At 38.3% G+C, this 24840-nt stretch overlaps 1 protein-coding gene across 1 annotated transcript; it reads left to right on the plus strand.

The window, feature by feature from the left end:
• Nucleotides 1–2331: 2331 nt before the first annotated feature.
• LOC135202266 (short-chain specific acyl-CoA dehydrogenase, mitochondrial-like) lies at nt 2332–23711 on the plus strand. Its single transcript, XM_064231567.1, has 7 exons — nt 2332–2412; nt 4137–4315; nt 5305–5414; nt 8428–8579; nt 10045–10233; nt 18036–18179; nt 23497–23711. Exons 1-7 carry the CDS (start codon nt 2340–2342, stop codon nt 23694–23696), a joined length of 1047 nt encoding a protein of 348 aa, XP_064087637.1. The 5' UTR covers nt 2332–2339; the 3' UTR covers nt 23697–23711.
• Nucleotides 23712–24840: the final 1129 nt, after the last annotated feature.

The following is a 24840-nucleotide window of genomic DNA, read 5'->3' on the forward strand; positions in this document are numbered from 1 at the left end:
GCAGTCTGGCAGATCGCGTAAACAAAACGTGTTGCCAAACTCCCAAGGGTATAAAAAACTTGACATATTTTCGTTGAAAGTTTTGGTGAGTTTATGTGGCACGAAATTCGCGCGCCTCTAATTCTGGCTATTACAGAATTGCCTTCTCCATCCAATAAATGTACAACGGGCAAGAGGGGAACCTATAGAAATAGGAGCATAATCCTGGTGTGGCACTACTGCTTCAAAATATTTCTCTTTGGAGAAAGGCTCTCTGACATTATTAATGAATGATTTAAGAAAGTCCGGTTGGATCTGGAGCAGGGCACTAAAAAATCTAGTGATGATGTACTAAAGCACCTGCTGGATGCTAGAGAACAAATTCAGTTAGGAAAAATGGCCCTATATTGCACTGATGCGTAGAACATAGCTTAATAGGAAAGAAATGGTATATCAGTGACAAAGATGGGCTAACACGAATAGAAGTGATTTAATGAAACACATGTTGTTTTCTAAAATAATGGTATGAACAAATGAAATACACAGGTGACGAGAAAATGCTATTTGTAGTATTGGGAAGAATAAGGGTGACAGTCCACAATCCAGCTTTGATGCAAATGCAATCTTGGGCGAATTGGAAATGCTGATCTTTAGTCTCATACGTAGTACCTTGGCAGCAGGAAAGTTTTTATTAAATAATATAAAAAATAAAATTAAGTACATGTGATGATCTTTTATATATATATATATATATATATATAGTATATATATATATATATATAGATATAATAAAATGTTTGTACGGCTTTGAACTAGTGATCAATACTATATACATTCAATTCAGGAACTAGATGCGATTATTCAGAATTTCAGAGCTTCGACTTTAAGGGACAAGCACCGCAGAGATATGATTTTAGCGAGCTTAGGTTTGAGAGGACACCTACAAATTATCTTGGTAGCCATGTATGACACAGACCTACCATCACACTTTCACAGTCAGGTAGTCTATCTCTGTATCTCGCTATCCTCATTTGTATAGCTACAGTGTACAGTGACCACCGCACCCCTATGGTGCTTATCGCAACGAAGTGGCATTAAATTTTTGGAGTTGTCTTACACAGGTCGCCCCAAGAGCGATTGAACCATCGCACAGGCTGATGTGTTACTTTATTAGCAGTGACGGACAAGGTAACGGGGGTTATGTGACCATAAGAAGACCAAGGAGTAGTACCCAGCTGAGGATCAAGGCACCGTAAACAGATAAATGCAGCAGCATGAACCTATTATCTGGTGGGGCAAACCCAAACCCCCCAACCAGCATACTCCTATTGGCAGGGGATGCCCTATAGACGCAACGCATTTGAAAGTAGAACAAGGACACTACAAAGGTAGTCTTTGAGAAGGTTCATACAGGTGTGCTAGATTGTGTGTACATTTATTTATAATGAGCCTCATGAAGAGAAAGACACAATACTCTTACGCTTGTAGAGATCTATAGCAATAACATATTGGGTTTTTACAAAGTGGAATTAGAAGATGAGAATCCCTCCCTACGTATAACCACCTTTGATCTATGGCTATGCCTATACAGGCAGAGTGGAAGAGGCAATTTGATGTTTTTTCTCTTCACTTTCATTTTTCTTCACAAAAAAACATTCCATTTTTCATTCCGTTACTTGTCTACATTTCAGTTCAGTTAACTCCTTATCCTACATCTTTTCTATCTATTCGCCTTTCACTCATTACTTATCCGACCTTTCACCCATGCATTCCACCCATGCAGCTATGACGAAAACACAGCACAACAAAAACATTGTACTTTCATTATAGTATCCTTTTATATCACAACCATGATCACAACAACGGTGAAAGCAAAAATAAAACAAAAAATGTGCTTCCAAAATTATCTAATAGCAGAATTGACACAGTTACAGACAAGACTTATACAACAGCTGAATTAGAATGAAAATAACAGAACATACAAAAAACCATGAAATACGAGATTCCGAAATAAAACAGAACCATGAAAGTCCAATTTAAAACTTTTCACAACAACGGTGAAAGCAAAAACAAAAAAATATATACGTCCAAAAAATATCTAACAGCAGCATTGACGCATTTACAACCTCCGACGAACTAAAACGAAAATAACACCATAAAAAAACTTATGAAATACGAGTTTCTGAAATAAAAGAGCCCATGAAAGTGCAATTAAAAACTTTTCGTGTAATAAATGCGTCCTGATGAATTGAGGATGTAGTGGGATCTATGAAACCAGAGTGGAAAAAAAAAAATGTAGGTAGATGTAGTTCTATCATTCATTCACCCCCCCACTTTGCAGTCGTTGTTGTTTTGTTGCAATGATGAAAACCTGCAATCAGCTGAAGGGGGTTTGCTCCCGGGTCTCGAGAATTGCTTCTTATACACCACTGGGTAATTGTATAGCTTTTTATTTCGATTATTTATGGGAAAGGAGATGATATAGGGAGGTATACTACCTATTTCCGCCATTAGACCCTGGGTCTGATAAAATACTGGGAGAGTTACCTAAGCCTAGACCTATAGGTAGTACTAGTACTTTCAAATCTAGCGTAGGTTAGCCAGGCTTTTATATACGCATAGTATATAGGTAATATTATTAGGTATTAGATAATAGGCTATATGGTTTTATAATTATATATATATATGGTAATAGCTAATTATATAGGTAGGTATGTAATATCCCATATTTTAGACCCTGCCAGATCGTTTTGGCCCTATTATAGCTAGGTAGCTATACTAGGCTATAGGTAGGTAGTAGTATTAGCTAGGCTATACCGATTTAGGCCTACAGTAGCTTATGGCAATAATAAAAGCCATTAGGCCTAACTACTATAGTATGACTACCTAAGACATTACGTAAAGTATTCCTTACCACAGCTTTAGGTAGGCCTATGATGGAATAGCTTAGGGCCTATTTTCAGGTCATTCGAGGTCACTTCAATGGAAGTGCAAATCTCATAGGCCTACCTACTACTATTTAGGGTAAAAAAAACAAAAAAACCGCATGGTACAGGGGTGGACCATGTACGATCAATGTGTACAACCCCAAGAAAAGTACATTATAACACGTCCTGACACCGGAGTAGAGGTCTTTAGCTCCGTTTCTCACCAACAACAAGTCGCGTCTGATACCCATCTCCGATGTCAGGACGCGTTATAGGTAATGTACTTTTTTTGGGGGGTTGTACACCATTGATCGTACATGGGTCCACCCCTGTACCATGCGGTTTTTTACCCTATAGGGGCCAGTCTAAGTTGGTTTGGGACTTGGGAAATCCCATGTAGGCTACCCAGGCGTAGACCTACCTAGGTTATTCTCAGAGTGAACTTCTTTGTGGGCTCTCTCTCTCTCTCTCTCTCTCTCTCTCTCTCTCTCTCTCTCTCTCTCTCTCTCTGCACCCTAAATATCTAGGCTAGGTGTTTGTGACACCAGTTTTAGCATTCATATACCAATCAATCAATTCGGCGGCCTCAACAAATTTTAAACCACTTAGGGCTACACACTCATTAGCCTGTGTGTTAGTAAGGCTATAGGCTAAAGTTTATATGAACTTAGATATATTAGGTACTTAATAATATATTTTAATATCGGGGCTAGGCAATGGCCAGCAAGACACATTAGTGCGAGGGTGGATCAGGGAAACCAATTAACTCCACAATATATTTCTTTATTTCCGATGTTCCGTAATAATTTCTTCATTACATCATCAGGGATCTGTTGAATAATGAATAAATTACTAAACAAGTTACTGTAAAAACTTAGAAAATCATAAAAAATAAAATTCACCAGATACAATAGTATAGCTAAAAAAACAAAAAAACAAATAACAGAACTAAAGATCTCTAACCAACCTTATGTGGAGAGAGCAAAAGACAGAATGCTTTCAGAGAAAGTTAACTCTGGTAAAGTTGAGTAGAGGAGGTGTGGGTGTTTAACTGTGGGACTAGTTGTTTATAAGTTGGGTAGGTCACCTGTCATCTCTCTTCCTTCATTATTTGGAAAGTTTGTAGAATAGAGGGCAGGTGGTTAAGGGTTGACAGGTAACATTGATTCAAGAATATTCTCAGATTGTTAGTTTGGTAACCATCGTGACTTTTCTTATATAATTTTCCAGGCCGACGACTAACTGCAGCTCCTTTGGGGAACTCGGATTCACAAGTTCGCTATGCTTCCTTATCTTCACTTTCTGAAACTCATGATATGTTAAAAAAGACATGCAGGGACTTTGCTGACTCAGAGCTTGCGCCCAACGCTGGGAAATACGATAAGGATGGAAAGTTTCCAATGGAAGTGGTAAGGGTGATTTATCAAAAATGATGTTAAAAAAAAAAAAAATATTAGTCAGAATTGAAAGAGTTGAAATGTTTTACTTCATAAAATATTAGATTGGACTTCCATTTTTTCATCTTGAGGAAAAGGAATTCAGTTGCAAAATTTATATATACATACAACTGTTTGTACTCTATTATAACAACTTGGTTGCATAGGTTTGTATATTTGAAGGGTACTCGACAAGAAGTTTTATAGCAAATGGTATGACAAATGAATCTCTTGCCAATAACCGGATTACTTATACTTTTAACTTTTTCATTCTTTGGGGGTGAATCCCCAGGTTTTGTGTTTCCCCTACTCGCATATCTGACAGTTGCAGGTGAAATATGCTCACAATACTAGATATTGGCTAGAAAAATAATCTTTTGTGTAATCACTAAAAATTGCAAGAAAACAAGATGAAAAGTATTAAAATGTTGCATCGTAAATAGAAAAAAAAATTATCCTGACCATTATAAAGCAATTTGAAGTATACTTTAAAGATTACTTCTAACTTCAGATCTTTACTTAATTTGGAATATACACTGATGGTTTCAGTCAGAAGAATATGATCTTAGAAATTGAATGTCTTTAAATTTGCTGTTTGATGTGACCATATTATAAGTATTGTTTGTGACATAAAAGAATCTTTCATCAACACTATAAAGAATCTTTCATCAACACTAACATATTACCAGAGTGCTCTTCTCTTTTCTTTGATGGGTACAGCCAAAGTAAAGATTTGAGTGCTTATTTATTAATACATGCTTTGCTGATTGCAAGATCTGTACTGTTGTGAACCGGAATCAGCTCTGTGCAGTTGATAACGTAAGAAGTGTTAATGAAGAGTATTAAGTTTGTTTTTATGAAACAAACATTTTTTTAAAATTTTGAATCTCAGACGGGTATATATTTGTAAATTTGGCAGTGCCACACTACCATTTTTTAGTTATTGTTGTATTATTTTCCAGATAAAAAAGATGGGGGATCTAGGGTTGATGGGTCTGGTTGCTCCTGAAGAATTGGGTGGAACAGGCATGGATTACCTTGCTTATGCTATAGCCATGGAAGAAATCAGTCGGTAAGTTAGAATTTGTAGAAGGTACTACATTTAAGATTATTTTCTTAAAATGAACATCACCTCTCCAGTACGTAGCTTTTACTTTCACATCAACGGGAGTTCAACAGTTGCCAAAGAAAAATGAGAACACTTGGTGGTTTTTATGGATGTTCATTGGCGCTGTAATTGCCATTGGTCTCTCTCTCTCTCTCTCTCTCTCTCTCTCTCTCTCTCTCTCTCTCTCTCTCTCTCTCTCTCACAGCTGCTCTTCATAGCTGCTCTTCATGCCTCCAACCCTACCTATTCATGTGAGCCTGCTACTAGGACAAAGTTTGGCAGGGTTACCCTTCCAGTAATCTTAAGCACATAGTTGGTCAGATTAAACTTTATACACTTAATAATATAATAATAATAATAATAATAATAATAATACATGTAATAAGTGAAATGAGAAAATTTGACCTAATAAATCCTTTAATTATTGGTACTGAAATATAATGGTTCATTTTGATAAACAAAACAATATAAGAACAATACAGGCAGTCCCCGGGTTACGACGGGGGTTCCGTTCTTGAGACGCGTCGTAAGCCGAAAATCGTCGTAAGCCGGAACGACGCTTGGAAATATGTCTTAAACTAATAAAAAAGTTATAAAACCTTACTTGTAATCCTTTGGTTACACTACATGTTGTTTCCTGTAGTTTTATGTACAACCTGGAGTTATTTTCATAAAAGAATGCTGTTCTTGAAGGTACAAAAACTATTGTAATCCTCTGTGACACTACATTCTTGAAGTTTTATGTACAACCTGGAGTTGATTTTGCAAAATCTTGAGGGCTACAAGAACGCTGATTACTATTTACGTATCATATAGACTAATTAAAGTAAATGTATCTTTAAATAGGCTTATATATTAGTATCACAAAACATTTCCTGCCATGAGTCAGAGCCGTTTAATGAAACGAACACTTCTCTGTCCTATCTGTTCAGAAAATAAACGTTACGTCATTCCCCGAGACCATTTTTGCCAAAGCGTCTCTCTCTCTCTCTCTCTCTCTCTCTCTCTCTCTCTCTCTCTCTCTCTCTCTCTGATCAAATTACATTGGAAAACTTGACATACGATTGCCCTAATATACGAATGTTTTGAGATACAACAGAAAATTTGCGAAAATACAAGCTTTGATACAAACGAAATATTTGAGATACGATTTTTGCGATGAGTGTTAGTTGTATAGGCGACCGATAAATGGCGTTCAGTCTGTTTGTTTGGTTGGTGCTGCATGTTAACACGTCGTTGTTTAGTTCGTTGTATTTGCGCCTATTTTTCTGTTATTTTTTGTCTATTTTATTATTAACCATGGGTCTCAAAGCTAAAGCAAGCAGGTGATAAGAAACCCAAGAAAATGATTTCGATGGAAGCAAAACATGAAATTATAGCAAACGAGTATGGTCGAAATCCTTCTACAATATCCACGATCATCAAGCAGAAGGAAGCTATAAAAACAAACCCCCGAGACCATTGTTGCCAAAGCGTCTCTCTCTCTCTCTCTCTCTCTCTCTCTCTCTCTCTCTCTCTCTCTTCTCTCTCTCTCTCTCTCTCTCTCTCTGATCAAATTACGTACTGGATAATGTCTCTCTTTGGATACTTCGATTTTGCCAAATATTGAGGGCTACAAGAACAGTTGATTACTATTTACGTATTCATATAGACTAATTAAAGTAAACGTATCTTTAAATAGGCTTATATTAGTTAGTATCAACAAAACATTTACTGGCATGAGTCAGAGGCCGTTTAACGAAACTAACACTCTCCTCCGTTAACCTTAACCGGAGCGTCGGAAGACGCCTCTCTCTCTCTCTCTCTCTCTCTCTCTCTCTCTCTCTCTCTTCTCTCTCTCTACTCTCTCTCTCTCTCTATCTCTCTCTGATCAAATTACTGGATAATGTCCTCTCTTTGGATACTTGAATTTGCGTTGTAATCTAACCAGAAACTTCGTTTTGTTATTATTACTGGAAACAAGCAATGATTTTTTCATTATTTGCGCTTTTGGACTGTTATATGTAAAACTAGTATGTATTCATTCGCTCGGAACTAGTTCCGCATATGAGGCGTCACTAAAAAACATAGAAAATACAACATAAAAAGTGTCAAAAATCATCATAATCTCAAAATTTTTGTTGTAATCTACCAGAAACTTATTTTTATTAATATACTGTGCTAAACTATAAAGGATTTTTATCATAAGTATGCGTTTTTTAAAAGCGTCGTTAACTCGGAGCGTCGGAAGCGTCAGCGTCGTAACCTCGGAACAAGCGTCGTAACCCATGACGGATTTTTCCATTGAATATTTAAGAAAAAGCGTCGTAACCTCGGAACGTCGTAAGCCGGAACCGTCGTAACCCGGGGACCGCCTGTACTGTATTGTTTATTGTCTCTTAACATTGTCTGTAACCAAATACGTAAGGCAGTGAAAAATGCAAGGAGACCAGTGACTTATTTGATTTATATGCTTGTGTATGCGGATGGAATTACGTAATTAGTTTTTCATTACTCCATGAGCTGTTACTGATTTTATGTCAGTTTTTAAAGTTTAGTCAGTATTATTTTATTTTTATTTTTCTGCATTACTGAAGTGAAATGTGGGCTTTATTCATTTACGAAATGTATAAGAAATACTTAATTTTATAAGATGTAGATCAAAACATTCTTTTACATTTTGAAGTGGAACTGTTTGTGCTGTGATGTCATTTGAAGTGAGATCATAGGATGCAAGATGGTTGCCGCAGGATAGTTTAAACTAAAGGGAGATGAACCTGCTAGGCATTTTGGTGTGTGCTTAGAGCGCTCTCTGTGTTAGGTTGTCATTCATGGGTTATAAATCAGGTTGTGTTGTTTTTGTGGTCTTAAAGCTGGATTATACTGGAAGGGGAACATGAACAGCTGGGTAGATTGAATGACTGTAGCATATTGGACAAGTTAGGTAATGAAAAATATTCAGCTACGTGTTGGTAAAAACAATATTTCTTCATTGCAGGGGATGTGCAACAGCTGGGGTAATTATGAGTGTCAATAATTCATTGTACTTTGGCCCATTGTTAGGATTTGCCAACGAAAAGCAAAAGGAACAATGGATTATTCCTTTTACTACTGGTGAACGTGTTGGATGTTTTGCCTTATCAGAACCAGGTAAGACCAAAGTACACAGTATGTACAGTTTTTGAAAACAGAGTTGAGATGCATTAGCCTTGTTTATCTAGCCTAATGATTTTTTATTTTTAAACAAATTTATGCAAAACAGAACTGTTAAGTTGGGCATCCAGATGAAAAGAGTCTAATGGGAATGAATGAAAAGTTGAATTAGAAAGGATAGCAGTTAGGGGCAAACAGGATTCTGCACAAAACAAATATTAGAGTTTGGCATTTTAAATCCCTAAGAAGGAAGAGGAATATATTGTCAGCTTCTATTTACAGATTGTTGCATTCTTTTTAATGTTTACATCACTATTTACAGATTATGTTGCATTCTTTTTAATGTTTACATCACCCCATGCCTGTTTGGGAGAAGGATTCAAAGCATCCATTCACTGTAGGTGAGGGAGAGAGGGTTTGAAACAATTAAAAGAGGGAAATGGTAGGTACCTATTGTGATTCCAAGCATGTGAAGTTATGTATCTGGTTCCTCTCCTTTTGTGCCCTCTCTAGCTGTGGATGAAGTATTGGATAAAGTTGGCCAATACTTTTGAGATCAGCAGTTCCAGTCCCCAAGGATTTCATTCTTCTTAAACTTGTCACACATAGGGACCTGTGTATTCTGGGAATACCCACCGTTCACATCTCTGTTAAGTGTACTGGCTTGGGTTGTGTCTTCCATTGCAAATTCATTATGTACTTATGGATGCTCCCAAGATTTCAGAAGTTATAGCTAGTGTTATTGTCTTTCCTTTTAATGGGATTGGACTAATTTCATCTGGATCCACTCTTCTTTTCAGAGGCTCATCTGTTTTGTCCTCCCTCTTAAATGTGATTCATGCTATTGAGTAACAGTGTTTTACAGTAAAACAATTTTTTTTATAAACGCATTAATCATAATCTATAGATGCTGTCCTCCTTTTCCATAAGTCTTCCAGATGGAAGTTACCGAGGAATGAAACATCACCTTGAGGAATAGTAGAATCTGACTCAGACATGCAGGGGTAATGATCTTCATCTTTTTTTAAGATTTATGAAGTTGGGTGTTACCAGTTTTATTTCACAAAGTAAGGCTGCTAAAGATCAGTGGGTTTTGTATTAAGAGTGTTTTATTTTAAAAGCAATTTATTTTTTTGCCAGCTGCTGTAAATATGATCAATTGTATATTGATAATTCTATGTTCAGTAGATAGTATATATGCCGGGCATTCCATATATATTTACTGTCAAATCTATTCTTTATGAATGTGATCTAGCCAAGGGACGTACTATAAGATTTTTTAGTTCGTAAAATAGGAATAAATACCCTAAAATTAAAGGCATGGTGAAAAAAAATTGATCTGTGAAGAGGGCCAACATTTCTTCTAGTGTTCTGCACTAGTCACATTGTAGGTATAGTACATAGTTACCCAGGAGCATTTGCCAGTCATTTACAATTTTCTTTTTTCTTTTGTTCCTTAAAGGTAATGGCAGTGATGCAGGAGCAGCTTCAACAGTGGCCAAAGGATTTGGGGATACTTATTTGTTGAATGGAACTAAAGCCTGGATAACTAATGGATATGAGTCTGAAGCGACTATAGTATTTGCCACTACAGACAAGGCTAAAAAGCACAAAGGCATTTCTGCTTTTGCCGTACCAAAACCTACAAAAGGTGAGTTTGAGTGCTTTGAATTGATTATTTCTTGCTTTAATGAGAAAGAGTGCATCAGGTTTAGGTTGAGTATGTATTATGAATAAATGTTTGGCTTTATAATTGCAAATTTAAATTAAGCTCACCTCTATTATGATAGCTGTATTTCCTGTGTGAGGCAGAAGGACAGTAGAGTGTGAAAAGTAATAATTTAATAGGGTCATTTAGTTAGACAACCATCTATTGATCCATCCCTCTTGGTTGGCTTGAGCGTCTATAGTTTTCCACTCAGTTTTTTCTCTGTTGTCAGCCTATGAGGATGGATTGGAGGATGTTTTATTTGATTCAGTTTATGATTAGATCATTTTCTGGATAACTAGGCAGTTGTCAAATTTAGGTATGGCTTTCAGTGTTTTTTTTTATTTTTATTTGCGGGGATGCATACCAGACCCCCCCCCCGTGAATAGTTAGAACCCGCGAATGTTTGGAACCCCTATAAAAATGCTAAAAACAGGCTATTTTGTTAGTTAAAACTCAAGAAAAACCACAAAAAAATTTCATACTTGGTTTTTTTAATAGGTTTATCACAAGAAAGTGCATTTTATGATGAAATTGATAAAAAAAAACCCAGGAATTTGTGGATATTTCTCATAGAAAAATACTGCGAATGCGCGAATTTTCCGCGAATAATGCGGGGAAACGTTTCCGAGAGAAATCCGCGAATGTGTGAGTCCGCGAATCCGGAGAACGCGAATACGGGGGCCCCACTGTATATGGGATGTCATTCAAAGAGAACAAAGAGAAGTTGTTTTGAGTCCATAAGGTAACAGGGTGTAATACCCTGCTTTACTCTTCAGTTTATGATGGTCTTAACATATTTGGTAAATGTAAGAACAAGGATTGTTCTTTTAACGATTGCTGGGATCAATGTATATTGGTGGGTCAGACAAAATAATGAACATTTACTTAAAATGTAATCAGATACAAAAAATTGATAAGAATAGGAGAAGACAAAAAAGGGATTTTGACGTAGGAAAAATCTATTTCTGGGTGATTGGCTCGTGTCGCCCTATGAAATATCCTTAAGTTCATTATTTCTAGGTAAAATTAACCTAAATTTACCAGAGAAAAAATAAAATCAAGAAAATGTCAGTAAAACAAAAAAAACTTGACCTTCGCTCACTCTATAAAAGAAGTGTTGGTATGGAAATAGGGGCGAGTGGGATCACTACACGAGTCATTTACCATTTAGACCTTCCAACATAAAATCCCCACCTGAGAGAGCTGATACTAAAGGGTGATGCGACCGCTACTACTACTACTACCGACGCCACGCGGACAGCAGTGCCCCTAGCGGTCATCCTTAATCTATGAACATCTTGTCCTGTAGGGTGGGTAAAAAGAAATAGGGTGGGTTTCATAGGGCGACACGAGCCAATCACCCAGAAATAGATTTTTCCTACGTCAAAATCCCTTTTCTGGGCTCAGCTCGTGTCGGCCTATGAAATAGTACCAGAGAAACAGACAAGATGGAATAAAGGACAAATGAAACCCAATAGTAAAAAAGTAATATAATATAAGTGAATCAAGACACATTACAGTATACTAACTTAAAGCTAGCTTATACTAAACAATGGCAGGGTAAACATAGCAACAATTATAAAGTACTTAAATTAGCTTATACTAGACATGTGATAACATAATAGTGTAATGGCAAATAGAACAATATAGAATGATTCACTTAATTTAAATATTTACAAAAAATATACAAACTCATTGTGTTCTACCCTAGCATAAAAATAGGGTAGAAACACTGAAGTACATTATATGTACCCACAACGTGGATGTCCCTAGCAAAACAATAAGGGGCATTCCACCAATACGATTCTAGCGGCTAAGGCTAGAGTATCCCGAGAAGCATGGCAATAGGGTGAGGCATATGTTGGACGAGGTAGGTAGAAAGAAGGAGACCTGGATCTATACTACAAACTACTGTGCAGTATCAGGAGAAAACAATGTTTCCCGCTGCTACTGCTGAAAATTTTAAAGATTCTTTCCTGGTTTCTCCTTGACGTTGTTTGCTTTGAGAAATTGCCTCACAGACTTGGCTATTTCTTTCCTTTGACCACTGGAATTGACAGATTGTGGGGGATAAATCCCATTGGATTCCTAGCCACTGAAAACGAGACTCTGGAGTGAGTCTGGATTTCGTTTTGTTTATCTGGAACCCCAGATGTTCCAGAAATTGTACTACCTTCTTCGTGGCTTTGAGGCATTCCTCGACCGTTGGTGCCCAGATCAACCAATCGTCGAGGTACGCTGCTACCATTATCCCTTGTGTTCTCAACTGTTGAACTACCACTTCTGCTATTTTCGTGAATACCCTGGGGGCTACATTCAGACCGAAGGCCATCACTTTGAATGAGAAACTCCTGATTTCCTAGTTTGAAGCCTAGGAATGGACGGAAGTGTCTGGCCATAGGGATATGATAGCATGCGTCTGTAAGATCGATAGAGGTTGTGACGGCCCCACGGGGAAGTAAGGTCCGTACCTGCGAGATGGTGAGCATTTTGAACTTGTCGCAACGAATGAAAGAGTTTAGCTTTGACAAGTCTAAGATTACCCTTCTTTTTGTTGAGCCTTTCTTTGGCACGCTGAACAAGCGACCTTGAAATTTAGATGCTTGACTCTCGCAATAGCTCCTTTCTGAAGGAGTTTCTCCGCATAATCTGTCAACTCCTTTGATGGTATTTGATAGAATGATTTGTTTGGAGGAGGATCTTTGATCCAACTCCAACCCAATCCTTTGGACACGATGCTCTGTGCCCATTTGCTGAACCCCCACCTGTGACGGAAGAGGAACAGCCTCCCTCCTACCTGGGGAGCCTCACTGTTTGTTGAGCGGGTTGACCTCCGCGCCCTCCTCTGAAGTGCTTTGCCTCTTGCAGCTCTTCCTGTGCCACGTTGGGCGAAAGTGACCTCTCGCTCTGCTCCCCCTAGAAAACCTGTTGAAGGTTTGGGTAGAGCCTGGCTTTCATACATCGAATTGAAGGCTGGCGAGACGGTGTATGAGGTCGAAGGTTGGTTTTGAGGAGACAACAGGAGAATGGGCTGTGTCTGCTTTGAGGTTGATGGGTGTCCCTGTTGTGTAACTGGGACGGCCTGAACGAAATGTTGTTGTTGCTGCTGTTTTTGATAGGGTTGGAATCTCCTACCCGTTTTCTTTAACTTCTTACCAGCAGCAGGGGCGCTCTCTTGCTTCCTCTTGGAAGAGATGCCCCATCTGGCTCTAAGGCTCTGGTTAAGCCTAGCAGCCTCGTGATGCACCTCATTCACAGAGGCTTCTGGGAAGAGGTCCGCACCCCACATGCTGGAAGCTAGGAGTCTATTAGGCTCATGCCTAATAGTTGCCTCCTGCAAGACATGCTTTCGGCAGTTCCTTCTAGCTAAGAAGAAGTCAAAGGCATCGGCTTGAACCGTCTGGAGCTGGGATTTAGCCAGTATTTTAAACAGCGGTTCCGTAGCATAGGACAGGGCAGCCATCTCCGTAATGATAAGGGAGTTCAGAGACCTCCCCATAATTCTTTGTGCGGGCATCGAATTCTGCCTGAATAAGGCTATCAGGCAGTCTCGGGAGCTTCTCGCCTAACTGATCCATTGCGCAGTCTGGCTTCAGCTTACCTACTGAGAATGTGGCAGGTAGGTTTCCCCACCCCAACAATTCTCCGAAGGACGGAAAGAGCGGAGATGTTGATTCCGCCTCTCTCAACTGTGGCATGGGCTCGTCTTTCAGGACTGCCTGTAGAGTCGCTTCTACTACCTTAGTAGAACGGAAGGAGAAGCCTCCTCCTCCGTAGCGAAGATAGTGAAGGGCTCTTGAATGCCTGGAGTTTGGTATTGGTACAATCCCAATCCTCCAGGCAGTGAACCCATTCCCTCTGTGCATGATCCCTACTATATAGCACAGTCTAAGTCCTCAATCCTTCTTGTTCCACACTCCGGGATCGAAATCATGCCATCCTTGAAGGGGGCATAAGCTGCCACTCTCCAGGGGTTATCCATAGAGAAGGCTGGTAGGGATTCATAAGGAGGTAGCTGTAGGAGACCAGTACCTGCTACAGGGGAGCTTGTCTGAGGGGCCTGATTGAGGCCAGCAAAGCGGTCGTCATGCTCTCTAACTCGGTTAGAGAGGTCTTGTATGGACTGACCAGATTGGTTGATCGTACTGGACAGCTGGGCAAACATTTGCTCAAACACTTAGTACCAAGAGAGCCAACCATCTCTCCCACTTGTTGCATCACTACCGCTGAGAAAGTGGTGGGATCAAAAGAGCTAGGTCCCGCCACCCCAACAGGAGTTACCGGAGTAGATCCGGTAGAAATGCCGGAGAAGGCATTGGCTCGGCCAGAGCGCGAGCCCTTCTCCTTAGACGAAGGCCTTGCTTCTTGAGCTCTTTGAATAGGGAAGAGCTAGGCTTCATTTTCACCGCATCGGCGTAGGATGTCGTAGACTTCCTAGCCGAAGAAGACGAGACGACTTCTTAGAAGTCGTCTTATGTAGGGTCTTCTGTTCTCTCTGTCCCTTCACCTTCGGGGGTACAGAGAGAGCGGGAGAACGAGAAGGGATCTCAGATCCCGTGAAGCCTTGGAAGGAAGAAGAAGAAGGAACAGGGAAGAAGATCCAGGAGCGCATAAGGGTAGACCTTGAGCGCCCGACACACCTACCTCAACCAACAAATCCTCCGCACCTACCGCCATAGGCTCGAGATTAAGGTCCAGGTTGGCCACATCTGGGACCGGCTCCTGCGTCGAGACGGACCCAAACGCCTGCTGCACCTCCTGCTGAATGGAAGCTATGAGTGGGGCTGCCGAGATGGGGTCCACATACCCCGTCGCCTTGCCTCCGGGGAAGATCTGGACGGCCAGCTTCTTGTCTAGCATATAAGCTGGCCCTTGGCGGCGTTCTTCCCGAAGCCGCCACCCAAGCTTTCAGGTTGCCAGAGCGACTTTCTTCACGGCGGCAGCCTGTAAGAGAAGGCGATATGAAGCTTCTAGCGGCGGAGATACGGTTTAAAGAAGCTTAAAACTAAGGGTTAATGATTGATAAGAAGAAAAAATCCTCCTAGGAGTCTAACTTACCCCTACCCAAAAGCTGACTCATGAGGTCATAGCAGATGGTGCATGCCTCAGGGTGCCAAACGATCATCCGTTGTGGTTAGTGGCACACGGGGCGTGGGTCCTACACTCTTCATGGGCGCAGGGGTCGTACAACGTAGCGTTGCAACCTGGAACCTGGCAGTTGGTAGCCTGTAAGTGGAGAGATACATGAGTATCAGAGTGCACACTTACAGCCTAACATAGACTCCGCTGCATGCCGGAGCATGTAAGTTAGATTAAACTAGAGCCCCGCCGTAATACGTGTGGTTAGCTAGGCGGTTGGTGGGGGTCTGAGGCTTACGCCGGAGACAGGAAAAAGGTTCCAACCAGGAGTGGTGAGGAGCCATGAAACCACGACGGAGAACGACGGAGATAGTACATAAAATTAAAAAACTAAAAGTCATCGTATCAGTAAGGGTATATCCATATAGAATGAGGTATAACACTTTTCCGGTCCTGCTTACTAGAGGAGTGCCCGGGGGTAAGGAGCGAAGCTCTCCTCGGTTAGCGGAAAAATCAGGATATAGTAGGTAAGGCAAGCAAACAGAAACCACTAGTAAACTCCCACCCCGCCCACTGGCGGAGCCAGGTGGACCTATAACCGAAGGGGCTCCCGGCTTCAGCGGGGGCTCCGTCCGTTAAGGTAGGGAAGGGTTGGGACTGGAGAAAAAAAGGGGGGGGTTTTTGGCCTACCCCCCCCCCCCCCCCCCCCCCCCCCCCCCCCCCCCCCCGGTCCCTACTACTACCCGCTCGGTAAACCCGGTACCTGAGACAAAGTGGTCGCTTTAGGCCCCAGCTGGTACGGAACTCCTGGCCCCCTTGGAGGGAGAGGGAGGTAGGCTACGGTGGTTGTCGTGACAACCAAGGAGATCCACAGACCCCTCCCAATCCACATGGTAGGGAGGGAAGGGGGAGGGTAAGGTGCTTAAGGACACGTGAACGTAGGTGGCCTAGGCCGCGATAGCAACACAACCACAGAGGGGCTACGTGAACCAGCCTGTACCAACACATGGCACAAAGCACCTAGGCTAGCCTAGCACCCTAAATAATACTGATAATAAATAATACATCGTAAAAGAAAGAAGAGACACTTTAGTAAAGAAAAAGAAGCCAGGAGGAGGCGAACTGATCCGAAGAACAGTCGACTACTCGGAGCCAGCAGTAGCCGATGAAGAGCAAGAGCTGGGATGCTGGGCCAGAAAAACACAGTATAGCCCTAAATACCAAACTAAGAGAAAAAGGGTAAAAGGGCTGTGTCCTAACTATAAAATTGATGTAATAAAACGATGAACGTAAATATAAAAAGCCCATAAGCATAAGATGTCCCAGTATGGGAGACCGGGAAATCTTAACAACACGAGGCGGCACAAGGCCGCCACGAGTCAACCGGGAGACCGTATATGACCTATAAAAAGGAAAATACTGGTCCCTGGAAGACTGGAATACCAAAAATTACTACTTATGAGGCACTTAACTTAGCCGAAGCGATTGCAGCACGTTCCATCGTAAATAGAGATAAAATCCAGCGAAAAACAACACAAGTGAAAAAGAAGCACCTAGCGTTGTAGAGCTAAAGATTAAGGATGACCGCTAGGGGCGCTGCTGTCTGCGTGGCGTCGCTAGTAGTAGTAGTAGCGGTCGCATCACCCTTTAGTATCAGCTCTCTCAGGTGGGGATTTTATGTTGGAAGGTCTAAATGGTAAATGACTCGTGGTAGTGATCCCACTCGCCCCTATTTCCATACCAACACTTCTTTTATAGAGTGAGCGAGTCAGTTTTACTGACATTTTCTTGATTTTATTTTTTCTCTGGTAATTTTAGGTTAATTTTACCTGAAATAATGAACTTAAGGATATTTCATAGGCCGACACGAGCTGAGCCCAGAAAAAATATTCTTTTAATACTAGGAAAGGAAGTGAGGTTAGGAATAAGGATTTCTCATCTTTTCATTAGGAAGAAGTAAGAGGAGGTAAAGGGAAAATATGGATGGAAGAGATCTCACTTATTAGAAAATGAAATAAAATAGTGAACAGATTAAAATGTATTGAAATGCAAGGCAAATAGGGCAGTAATGCATTGCTTCTTTACTTGATCTTTTGAAGTTCCAATAACACAACCACCTCAGGGAGACTGTTCCACAGTCCAACAATGTGAGGAATAGCAACTCGCTGCTGCCTACCTGTAAATAAAATCTTGAAGTAAGCCTAAAATATATGCACCCACTCGAGATTCTGAGGTTTATAAATAGTTGCCTTGTGATTTGCTAGATCAAATTCAGCACTAAAGTCTTCTGTAGATCTGCCGGTATTATTGTGATTTATATACCATAATGATAATGTGTACAGTAATGCTATTTCTCATTCAACAAAAATAAAGAATTACAGTATAAAAAAAGAAATGAAAATGGACTCTGTAAAAAAAAAACTATTGCTGGGCTCATGATATACAAAGGAGCAACATGTCTTATTATACATATGTTTTATTTAGCAGCAAACACATACGTTAGTTCTCATTTACTTTTGCATGGATTTAGTATTAGCATCTGTAGTTGAGAGTCTTATTACTACAACAGCCTTATGTAAGTATTGCTTTGTTACTAATTTGCATAAATTTAAGTCACTAATTGCATAGTTACTGTAATTAAGTGATTTATATTTTATTCTCAGGATTATCTCTTGGAAAGAGGGAAGATAAGTTGGGAATTAGAGCATCTTCAACATGTAATTTGATATTTGACGATTGTGAGATTCCAGCAGAGAATATGGTTGGTGCTCCTGGCATGGGCTTCAAGATTGCAATGGTGACTCTGGGTAAGTTAAGACTTGTAATACATGTTTACAGTAGATTGTAGTTGAATTTTCATTTCTGCCCAAGAAATCCATTCAGTGACTAATTTTGATTTTTGCTCCTTCAATTTCAAAAGGATTTCAGATGCCAATTCCCCTTTTGTTATTGCTCATGATTGTTTATTTGTGAACATTTTCCTATTTAATTTTCTTTCATTACCAGAAACAGTTGCCAAAATGTGATCCTTTCATACAAACACAAACATCTTCCATTGTTTGTTGGACTGGTTTGGGCCTATTTTGTCTACAAGTTTAAGGATATTGGGTTAAAAATTATGTAAGAATAAGTTTTGATTTATACATATGCTTTGAGATATGTTTGTCAAGAGTTGGAGCAGCCTGAATGTTGACTGATGTCACATCACTACTTGGATAAAGGTTTTAAGGTTACTGAGATATGCTTTGGTATTGCTGAGGAAAAGGTGCTTTTAGTCAGCTTCGATGGCATTTTCACAGTAATATTTAATATCAGTTATTGGGACAAATAGTATATACTGTACTGACCAGATACAAATGATATACTCCAGTTTGGAGGGTGGTTAAGGAAAATTCCCCATATCTATGAAACTATAAAAAATGGTCATATATTAACCTTTAGTGGATGGGTAAAAAAATCAATGTGCAGCTCCTCAGGCTGGGTAAACTTTGAGTTCGGCCAATTTATGAAAAAAACACATCAATGGAAAGAGGAAGATATGCAAATGGTGAAAGAAAAAAATTCTAAAAATATGTTCCCTACCTTCCACAAGAAGTTGAAAATGACTATTTACAACCCCTTGTAGGGCCTCTTTTTGTTTTATTTTGAAAATTATAATTGCACCTCACACAATATCAAAACAAATAAGAAATAAAATCAGTAAAAACAAATTAAATTAGCATATTTTCCTTGAAAAATATTTATGTAAATTTACAGAGAACAAAGATTCAGCAACTTTTTTTATTTGTACGTTTTTTTTAATATTTTTTTGCACTTTTCTTTGCAAATTACATTTACAACTGACATACTATCGTAAAAGACAAGAACTAAAAACAACAGCAGCCCTATGGTTTATTTATGAGCAAATTTATAAAAGACGTCATATGAGACAGAGGCAATACATTCCCCTTCGAAGTCAAGATCAGTATTAAGCTTGCATGAGCCAACGAGTCTTGATTTTATCCAGTGTAAAAGTTGCCATTAGTGAATTTGTTTGGAATACAACAGAAGTCTGTCTAAGAATATGTAGGGACAATTAGATAGGAAAATCCACTGGTAGAAATATGTACATAGAGTGAGGGTAGAGTTATGGTAGATGAAAGTCAGAAGGAGGTAGAAGTGTTGTAGGAACATAGGCAACAGCTTTCCAAAACAGAAAGTTGCAAGCCCCAGTGGTAAATCTGAGCTTTGACACCTTCAGTGAGTGGTTACCGTAGATTAGGACAACCAATTAAATTCACACAGGTGGCAACGGAAGTAAGAAAAGCCACTCAAGAAGTAGTAGGATGTGTCTTAGTAGAAGTTAAGGAGGAGCTTAACTGTAGAAGTTAGGTTGAGACTTCACCTGAGGTCTCAGAGAGGCAGTGAAGAACCAAGCCTTATACAGGGAGGCTGTGTCAGTGAATCTCTGTTCCCTGTGAAGTGTTGTGTAGTTTGTTAATAATAAGTAAGATAAACTAAGTGGTGTTTAACTTGCCCAGAGTCCTAACTCGTACTCAAGCTTTAAAAAAACTCCTGAGAGATGGAAAATGAAGGAAATGAATCTACAATGTTCCCAAGAAAAGAAAAACTCAACCACAAACAAATAGAGGAAGGTTATCCCATACAACACTTTACTCCTCAAATGAAACCAAGCTACCGAAGAAAGACTGACTAATCATAAAGAGAAGAGAAGAGAATAAAAAGGAGACCCGTACGTACGCAGACGCAACAAATTTATGGGCTATAGAAGTGCAGTGTTCCCCCCGTATTTGTGGGGGATGTGTACCAGACACCCCCGTGAATAGTTAAAACTGGCGAATAGTTAGAACCACCACTAAAAATGCTTATAACTGCCTGTCTTGAAAGGTCAGATATCAAATGTATACCTTTAATAACATCCTACTTCAAAATATACCTAAAATTAAACTTATCAACCCTATTACTGCATTAATCTTTTAGGTTATATTATTAATATAATTTCAAAGTCATCTTAAACATTTTACCATTAAAAATATATACCTACAGCAAATAACAGAGAGAGAGAGAGAGAGAGAGAGAGAGAGAGAGAGAGAGAGAGAGAGAGACCAATGAATGGCAACATCATATATCTGACCATCAAGAGTGAAACTATGAATTATTTCTGAGAGAGAGAGAGAGAGAGAATAACTCCTAGACTCCGACTCCTTCCCCTCCGCCAATTTGTATTCGAACCTGAACTCATTTACTCCCCCGCCCACCTTCCTCCAAGTGGATAAAAAGACTGGGAATCGCTATTTTTTAATTAATCTTATTAATTGAAAATTAGTTAAAAGATAAATCATATATTTACACAAGAAAACAAATAAACATACATAAGAGAGAGAGAGAGAGAGAGAGAGAGAGAGAGAGAGAGAGAGAGAGAGAGAGAGAGAGAATATGTTATTGTTACTGTTTAATCTCATTAAACTTAATATTATTTGTAAACTAGTACTGTATATTATTATTTTACTATAAAATGTAGTAATGTCCTTAAAGATATACTTATACATACACTTCCAGCCCAAACAGAGGGCGAGAGTTACCACTAGGATACTATCTCGTGTGGCAAGAGAGAGAGAGAGAGAGGGGGGGGAAGGGTTATCCTTATTTCAAAGATTGAAATGGATAGATTATTGTACTTCTTTAAAATACTATCACATAGAAAATTTTGAAATTAGTTATATAACTATTATTATTATTATGCGAAAATATTGATAAACATACACATGTACCATAGAAATTCTCTCATCTCAGTAAAAGAGAGAGAGAGAGAAAATTTACATGATCCTGGGAGGGCAACACACACTCCCCCTCCTGACACATTACTTGATAAATTTGACAGTTGTTGGCACCCAGCCATCTCAGCTTGGCTACCTGGAGTTCAAAGACAAGATGGCGGGGGGGGTAAAACAAAAATGCATATTCTTTCATCTTACATAATTTTTTTATTTATAAACTAAAATTTTGCTAATTCACTTTAGTATTTTCTTTAATGAATTTATATTATTGCTGTTTACATTAATATTGATATTTGAAAATTAGTAAAAAATCATTTATCATTCAAAAAACATACATAATCTGTAAGAGAGAGAGAAGAGAGAGAGAGAGAAGAGAGAGAAGGGAGAGAGAGAGAGATTATTGTTAGTATTTGTAAAATACTTTCACATGATTTTTGTAATTACAGTTGTTATTATTATTATTATTATTATTATTATTATTATTATTATTATTATTATTATTATTATTATTATTATTATCATATGGAAAATAATAATAAACATATACATACGGTGTACCATAAAAATCTCTCATTCAGTATGGAGGGGAGAGAGAGAGGAGATGAGATGAGAGGAGAGTGAGAGAGAGAGAGAGAGACGAGAGAGACGAGGAGAGAGAGAGAGAGAGAGAGGAGAGAGCGCCCTGGAGTTCGAAAGAAAGGATTGCGTTGAAGACTGGGATTTCTTTCATTCTTACTAATAATTTTTATTTATAAACTAAAGTCTTACTAATTCACAGTAGTATTTTTTCTACTAATTCACTGTAGTATTTTCTTTATTGAAGTGATTGCTCTTTACATTAAATATTATTTGAAAATTAGTACATCATCATACAAAAAGCATACATCCCTGTAAGAGGGAGAGAGAATTATTAGTTATTATGTGATATTATTTAAATCTTATTAAACTTACTAATACAGTACATGTATTGATCAATATTGATATTTTAAAATTAGTAAATCCTTTTTGTATCATAAAAAGGTATTTAGGCATGAAAATAACATCAAAATACACTAATTAGTGATTATTATCGTCGGAAAATCCCGCGAATAGGCAAATTCACTGCAAATAAGGGGTAGATATGGTCCTGAGAAAAATCTGCGAATCCGCAGAACGCGAATACGGGGGCCCCACTGTATTGGCACCTCTTTCCTGCCCAATCCTTTCCAATCGATGGCGCTTAATATACTCCTGAGAAGCTATCCATCCATTAAGGGTTATGTTCAAGTTACCATGTACCATGCCAGCTGTAGAAAAAATACAAAAATTTTAATTATTTGTGATGAATCTTCCATACAATGAAAGTTAGCTTATATCTTCACACCTTTATGAGCAGTCAGCATGGAAACAAACAAAAGTGAATTGGTTTTTTTTTGACTTTTGTTTTGCATTGTGTCATCTACAGTGATAATTTTTTTAGATTCTGTAGGAACAAGTTTTGTGTAATGGTCCTTGAAAGTTGAGGTGGTGTAAAGGGAATGAAAATACTGGTACGTACAGTAATACTAATAATTTTCTGTTGACTTTTGTTGTGGTCATTTATACTGCTTTTTATCATTTAACGATACTCTTGTTTAATTAATTTTTTTACAACATACAATTTCTATAATGAACTTTCTTTCGAGGTCATGTACAGTTCAGATTACTTTGATGTATAATACAGATTGCCTTCCTCTGAGGTTATGATTGGCTTTTGAAAACATAGCTTTTGACCTATAGGATGCAGGGTAAGTTTTCAAGACAGTCATTTGTTTTTTGATACCAGAAAATCAGAAACTATTCCTGTCAGTATTATTTTACTGTCTCCAAAAACCATCATCTTTAACTATGGGCAGGACGTGTGGAGTGATAAATCTGACAGCAACAAATCAAATGCAGATTGATCCACTCTTGAGTTGTGGTGCTCATTTCAAACAGATCTTACTGAAATAGTTTTATCTCATCTACCAAAGAGACATACTAGTCTGACCCATGGATAATTGATAAATACATCACCCACATGACTTAATCTCAGAATGCGTAACATCTTGCAGTTAAACCTGATCTGTGTGTATGTCTAATTTCAACACAATGAATATCAAGTTGGAAACAAGGCTTTTAAAGACTGTATCAATATATTGATTTTATCTAATTGAATTTTCAAGTTGTGGTTTATTGAATAAGGTCTAATGTGTTTATTGAGAGCAAACTTTTCAAGCCATATCTGTGAGATTTAAGAATGCAAATGCAATTTCGGATAAATTACTTTAATTATTAAGGAGAATTTTGTAAATTTTATCAATATTTATCAATACATTTCATCATATAGATGGAGGACGAATTGGAATTGCTGGTCAAGCTCTTGGAATAGCTCAAGCAGCAATTGATTGTGCAATTGATTATGCCAGCAAGAGAATGGCTTTCAATGCCCCAATTCTGAAGATGCAAAGTATTCAGGTAAGTCAAGAAAGGTTTTTGAGAGCTGAAAATTGTTTGATACTCTATTGTTATGCTACTATACAATGCTAATGGTTAATATTTGTAATGATTAGTTTGCAAGTCAGTAATCTTCTCGAAAAAACTTGTGTCAAGACAGAATCGTAGGTATATAGAATGGTACTTAAAGTTCTATATAGGTGGTCAAACCTTAAACTGTCATCAAGCATAAGATTAGCCTTTCCAGAATTGAAACAACTGCTGATTTGGAATTGTAGCGATGACAGTAAGAAGTTAGTGTCAGATTCTCTGAAACATTTGTGTATTTAACCCTCTTACGCCTAAGCCCTAAAAACCAAAACGTCTCTCGTATGCCGAGGCGGGTTTGGAGTGAGCGCGGAAGCGGAAAAAATAAGTTTTTCAAAAAATCACAGCGCGCTTAGTTTTCAAGATTAAGAGTTCATTTTTGGCTCCTTTTTTTTTTGTCATTGCCTGAAGTTTAGTAAGCAACCATCAGAAATGAAAAAAATATCATTATCATATATAAATAATGCGATATATGGTAGTAAAAAAAAAAAATTCATACATAATTGTATTCAAATAAAGCTGTGCGAAAAACAGTTAAAGCTAACGAGTTACTTTTTTTCGTTGTATTGTACACTAAATTGCGATCATTTTGATATATAACACATCGTAAAACGATAAAAGCAACACAGAGAAAATATTATCACAAAATGATGCATGAATTCGTAACGTGCGGACGTAAATAAATTTTTTTTTTCAAAACTTCACAATAAATCTAAATATTGTTTTGAGACTTCCAATTTGTTTCAAAATGAAGACAAATGATTGAATATTACGATACTATAAGAGTTTTAGCTTAGAATTGCAGTTTTCGACCATTTCGGACAAGTTAAAATTGACCGAATGTCGAAATTTTTATATATTTTTTTTTATATGCAAATATTGCAAAAATGAGAAGAGCTACAACCTTCAAATATTTTTTTTTGTGTTTTTCATGAATTTGCGCACATTTTCATATATGAAACTCTATAAAAAGCCTAATATGAAAAGGAGCAAATATTAGGAGAATGCGACGTACGCATTTCGGAGATTTGCGGCCGCAAATCGGCGCGTGGAGGGAAAGAAAGTTTTTTTTTTTAAATTCACCATAAATCTAAATATTGTGCTAGACACTTCGAATTTGTTTCAAAATTAAGATAAGTGACTGTATATT

This window comes from Macrobrachium nipponense, chromosome 30 (genome assembly GCF_015104395.2).
Source record: "Macrobrachium nipponense isolate FS-2020 chromosome 30, ASM1510439v2, whole genome shotgun sequence".
Taxonomy (NCBI): Eukaryota; Metazoa; Arthropoda; class Malacostraca; order Decapoda; family Palaemonidae; genus Macrobrachium; species Macrobrachium nipponense.